The sequence below is a fragment of the Apostichopus japonicus genome, chromosome 16 (assembly GCF_037975245.1).
Source record: "Apostichopus japonicus isolate 1M-3 chromosome 16, ASM3797524v1, whole genome shotgun sequence".
In the NCBI taxonomy this organism is placed as follows: Eukaryota; Metazoa; Echinodermata; class Holothuroidea; order Aspidochirotida; family Stichopodidae; genus Apostichopus; species Apostichopus japonicus.
In genome coordinates this window covers 38,851,575-38,857,749 of record NC_092576.1, presented here as the reverse complement: position 1 = coordinate 38,857,749, position 6,175 = coordinate 38,851,575, and the positions used below count along the sequence as shown (strand labels likewise).

Below are 6,175 nucleotides of genomic sequence, written 5' to 3'. Positions count from 1 at the left end.
TGATGGTGGTGATGGTGTTGGTGATGTTGGTGGTGATGATGGTGGTGATGATGATGATTGTGATGACGATGGTGATGATGTTGGTGATGATGATGTTGGTGGTGATGACTGTTATGATGTTGATGATCATAATGATCGCAATGATTGTGCTAGTTATGATGGTGATGTTGGCGATGGTGATGGTGATGGTGATGGTGGTGATGATGATGGTGATGTTGGTGATGATGATGCTTATGATGGTGATTATGATGATGACGGTGACGGTGGTGGTGATGGTGTAGATGGTTATAATGATGATGGTGTTGATGATAATGAATGTGACAGTGATAGTGATGATGGTTATGCTGATGCTGATGATGATGATGATGATGATGATGATGATGATGATGATGATGATGATGGTTATGCTGATGATGATGATGATGATGATGATGATGATGATGATGATGATGATGATGATGATGATGATGATGATGATGATGATGATGATGATGATGATGATGATGATGATGATGATGATGATGATGATGATGATGATGATGATGATGATGATGATGATGTAACTGATCATGATGATGATGATGATCGTGGGGTCACAAGGTGATGATGATGACAACGATTGTGGTAGATGATGATGGTGATGGATTTCATTTAAAAGTATTGATGTTGATGGTGTTGGTGAGGAGGAGGAGGAACAGGAGGAGGACAAGAAACTGTTCCTACTTGCTATGGTATAGCTAACGATATATTTCATTTTTCGCAAACTTATACAGTTGCTTATTTCGCTGTCAATATCTATATTATTCCTACTGGACAACACTATCATTTTACTGGGAAAATATTTAAAGTTTCTTGTAATTGTTCTCATCTCCATTTATATGACCTTATTTACAGACGAAATCCATTGGAGATGAAATGACAGAAGCAGAATATCGTCAAGAGGTAATGTTATGCAAATAATGAATATTATACTTCATTTAGTATATCGGTCGGTATGATACATACATATACATGTGTACAGTGAGATACCTGTGTCATTCCAGATTTAATAGCCACACATAAAATCAATTAAAGCCATAGCACATGTTCCATAGTAAACATTTATACTTTATTTGTTGGTTAAACACAAACTACTTCCAACAATAAATATTATACATGTGGACGATAGTACAGGTTGAACAAGATCTGGTCGATAAACACGACGTCTTTACGGTATCATATAATCAAATTCGCCTTATTAATAAATACAAGTAAGAACAAAATATATTAAAAAAATCTCCCTTAAAATTCCAAGTTTTCTGTTTTCAATTTACGTTTTGGCCATTTGCTTTAGGCAGACAAATAAACTATGCAGACACTTTTGGGTGGGTGTGTGTAATGTTATTTAAGATGCAAATAACAGCTGGGAGTTGTTTTCCTCTGCTTCCTTTGTGTTTTTTTTTGGGGGGGGGCAATCCATTACAATATTAATTATTCATTTATTGTTGTCAGAAAGTAATCAAATGTATTTAATATCAAAGAATTATAATGCACAAACGATTAATTTAAACGTTAAAATGAAAAACTATACCGAGGAACTGTACTGATCATTCATTTTGCCTTAGTAGTTTGATTCAACTATTTTGTATCAGACTTTCAAGCCAGATATCTTAAATATGAAAGATCTGAAACAATACTAGCTCTAAAATGTCCCTCTTTCGTACAACTGTAAGATATCGACACTTAAATTATGTTTTAATTAATTATTTTGAAGTTTTTTTTTTTATGCACACTGTAGGATGGATAGGGTGGTATGTGAATAATAAAATCTGAATGTGGGTATATCCTTATTGTTGACTGTAAACATTATTAAGTCTAGGTTAACAAGTCTATAGTCGTATCAGAATGTTGGTGGAAGAATGGCAGGTTAAATGAGCAGCGGACCAGTGAAATAATAAGTTTAATTTAATTGTTTGAGGTTTCTTATTATTGTATCAAAATGTAGCTATATGTGACAGCGGATAGTAGTATACAGTTTATATGAATGAGACGGTTTAGTTCCAGAGGTTTTATGCCTAATTTTTGTGTGATTACAAACTACCATATATTAGTTAAAGACTAATTATGGTGATAGGATGTCGATTCCAAATTGATGCTGTTCATTATATGTATATGTTAGATTGTGTGTTGCGAGAGAAAGTGTCGCAGTTAAACAGAAGCGTTGCATTCATTGCTTAGAGGCAGTCTTGAGTTAAATATATTTTCTGCTGGCGGGGAGGAGTGACGCGTGGTCATTTTAATGTGTTATCTCATTTTTAAATTGTTTTCTTTCTTGTTGGTTTTCTTCAGGTGGTAAGCTTCCGTCAGCGCTATAGGTAAGGAAATAGTGCTAATATAGAGCAATTTGTAAACATTACAAACAAACATAAGAAAGGAACGGTTTTGTTTTATCCCGACATATAACGTATCAGTATATCCACAGCATTGCACCATAAATATAGATCATAGCAATTTATCAACTTTAATATTTTCCATTTGTTGAAATTAGTTCAACAATTGCAATTAAAAGCTTCATCAGTGTAGTTTTTGCTGCTATTCCTTCGATTGATTCAATAACAAAAATCTTACTGCTCTAATGAGAAATTAAGGTGTAACGGCAAAGGCATTTACAACTATGAAGAATTTTCACTTGTAAATAAAATAGCAATACCAAGTGACAGCATGAAAGGAAAAGGGGTTGTTTTGGTCTGTTTATGCAATTTTGTAGCCTGTATATTATATTTTTAATTTTGAAAGAATGTCAGAAATTGTATGGCATGTCATGTATACAACTTACGAACGTTTCGGTCGAGTATAGGTTTTTATAAAGCTTCCTTATTAACGAGGCTACCATAGACCAGACTAACTTACATTGTGTAAAATTATTGTACAAAAATTAAAACACAGAATTGATACCCAAACAAGAATTCGACACCCCTCTCATTAGACTTCTCCACGGAAGACAAAACATTAATGTATCAATCGGCTACTCGTGACAGCTTCAATCTGAAACTCATTATTGCTTCTTAAGAGATTGATTTGAATATGCTTACCTTTTCAAAGCCACTGTGGTTCTAAGTTCCATTTACCATGTAGCTGTCAATTGCAGAAAACGTAGAATAACTGTTAATTCACTTACTGGTTATAAAGAACCTGGAAAGCAAAACTCATATCTGATATGATCGTAAAATGTCAATATGTTTTATATATTAACTTGAAAGTACTAGTGACTATTTTATGTACACTATATATGATGTGAGTGTTTAGATATGTCGGTTATCATGATGTACTAGTTGATCTTACTTTATTCTCAACAGAGCTTACCCATGGCAGCAGACCTGGGTAGTCTCGAGAGGAAAGCGAAATCTTGAAACAGAATAAGAAGATTACGATACGTTGTCAAGTACAGGAGACATTGATGTTGATATAAACTCAAGTGTCATCAACAAATAAGTACAGTATTCCACCACCATACTTCATAGCAGAAAGCTGCAGTGGCGTGCACAAGATATCAGAGGTGGGGATATATTGTTTCTCGTGTATGGAGTTTTGAGGTCCTTGTTCCTGAAAAGCAACCGCTTAAAGTTCAATTGGGCATTAATACCTCATCATTGGAACATTAATTAAGTATTTAATAAGGTCTAAGGGCTAGGCTTTTCTAATAAATAATTGGTTGAAAGGGTGTTTAACTAACACGTCACATAGGTTTTATTTTCCCAAGACTGAATGTAAGCACATCCACAACTGAGTCATTTACCCTCGCATGACGGACGAGGAGGGGGCATTGACCTCTATTCACCCCACCCTTAACGCATGTCACTGGGAAGTGGTATGAATGACTGAAGAATCACTAGAAGCATTTACAGCACAATTATAGAATGTTTATTAAGTGTTATATTATTTGTATGTTGCCAGCCACCTTTATTCAACTGAGTTCTATGCGAGATGAGCTTATGAATCAAATTAAGTTTGGTATCAGGTTTGCTCAATTTATATTGAATTTGCTACAATTTTACCCTAGCATAGTTATGAGCTTTTCTCGGTTGTTGTATGAAGGGTCAAGAACCTTTATGATAGAACGTGTACCAAAGGAAGAGTCGTGTCTCTGTGAACGTTAATCCGCTACTTTCTAGGGTGTAGGGTCCTTCCCTTAAAAACAGACACTCAGAGTACAAATGTAGCAGGGTCATTTTGAGGTTATAAATTAGGATTATAATAAGGTATGAAGAGAAGCCCCTACAATCTAAAGTATTGGACAAGATCAGTTATTTAATATAATCGATCCTCAACATCGTTAACTGTCACATCACTATGCATTGTAATAAAGAAAGATGCAACATTCTCATGTACTTTATACATGTGTAAAAATCAGAAGCTACTATTTGTCATGTGACCTCAGATCCATAGTCATCAGATATCAAGTATCAGCTGCCAAATTTTCAAATTGTTAACAGTGGCGTAGGAAGCTATCAAACAATGAGGGAAAGAAAACTACTGTGGTATTCACCTCTAGAAGAAATGTTTATATTATATAGTGACTCCGACGGGTTACTGGAAATATCTTATGTCTAAATGCCTACATTACCTAAACTACACGTGTGTCAGTGTTTCATTTCAAGTTTGACATTTCCTGCCCCACGCCCCTCCCCTCTCAAACAAATGAGAAAAATCGAATATTAGAGCATTTTGAGGTATACAATAAATTCAAAATAATAGTTTGATGCTTGACAATCCTTTCTGTCAATATAAGTGATCCGTTTGAAAGATTAGGCATGGCTGTCGTGGAGTGCATCAATTCCCTAAGTTAAATGTAAAAGGCCAGAGACACTCTTGTCCCCATTTATCAAAGTGAAGAAGATTGGGTAACGGTTTATTTGAACCTGTTCCTACTCGTATGTTTAACTTTTATTTCATTATTTGAATAAACAAATTACCGATTCGACCGTAGATTAGCATAATACTGCAATTATGAAATGAGCTCAATTCTCCCTTTGGAGCTCAATGTGTAAATGGGTGTGTTCGTTTCAATTCACACTTTGCTTATTATTTGATAATAATTACGTTTCTACCTTGCCCTTATTTCGCCATTGTGATATTGTTTTTCAAAGTTCTTCATATGTCGGGACTACGTCAAACTACGTAGCCTTATACTGTTTTTTTTCTATGTCGTTAATGCTTGTCTACATTTTTAAACATAAGAAATCTTCTATGGTGTCATGTAACACGTTCGTAAAGAATTACAACGGCAAACCGTTTGATGTGAAACATTATATTTGCGTTAAATTAGGGCATGTAGTGACATGGGTGAGTTATAATCTAGATATCATAAAATTGGATTAACAAATGAATATTATTTTATAAAGAAGATTGACGTCATCATCGAATTATTATCACAAGAACATTCCAAATATATTATGATTGTGAACTTCCCGAAAACCTCAATAGGTTTTTGCTTCTTGCAACAAAACAAATTTTAATAGATTTAGGAAGTTACATCGGAATCAACATTTTTCTACTTTTTTGCAACTAGAAATAACAACCTTACAATTCTTCTTAAAGTCATGTTTGATGTTTTAAGTATGCTGGTGACTATTTAACTACAATAAATGTCTGAGGATTTCTGAATTTAAAGGAAAGTATGATACAGAGCTTACGAAACGTAAGACGTCTAAATGCGTGGAGAAAATGATACCAAGAATTAATTCTCGTGATCAAACCTAAGTGATATAAAATAACCTCCAGCATCAGAGATGATATTATTTAATATATTTATCATATTCAATGTGGTAAAGTTCTTGACATATTCATGAGAAACAAACAAACATTTTCTTATAAATAACATTAAAGAACATTTGTTAAATCCATACAACAATTATTTCATGGTGTTACCTCAGTGATAGAACATACCATGCATGTCATGTTATAGTGAGGTTTCATAGGTTTTTTTTTTTTATTTCTTACGTATTTTTATTACTTTTCTTATCATTGCTTGTCTAAGCTTCTTAAGTTTTGCCTTTTTTGCATAGTGTCTTTCTGAAGAGAACTAGAAATGTAAACCAGAAATGTATATCTCATTTATTTCTCAGTCCTTATGATTATAACTCTAATCCAGAGCGCTACAGAATCAGACAATTTGATTTTTTTTTTTAAATTATAA

General features: G+C 33.8%; 1 protein-coding gene across 3 annotated transcripts in view; it reads left to right on the top strand.

Moving 5' to 3' along the window:
- Nucleotides 1-5,828, top strand: part of LOC139982298 (uncharacterized) — an 82,117-nt gene extending 76,289 nt beyond the window's left edge. For 2 of the 3 annotated variants that reach the window (XM_071994992.1, XM_071994994.1), the window contains 2 exons: nucleotides 2,329-2,354; nucleotides 3,336-5,828. In XM_071994992.1, coding sequence (XP_071851093.1) covers nucleotides 2,329-2,354; nucleotides 3,336-3,399 — 90 coding nt within the window. In that variant the 3' untranslated portion in view covers nucleotides 3,400-5,828. Of the gene's footprint in view, nucleotides 1-894; nucleotides 943-2,328; nucleotides 2,355-3,335 lie in introns of all 3 variants that reach the window. The other variant, XM_071994991.1, reaches the window with a different exon arrangement.
- The last annotated feature ends 347 nt before the right edge of the window (nucleotides 5,829-6,175 follow it).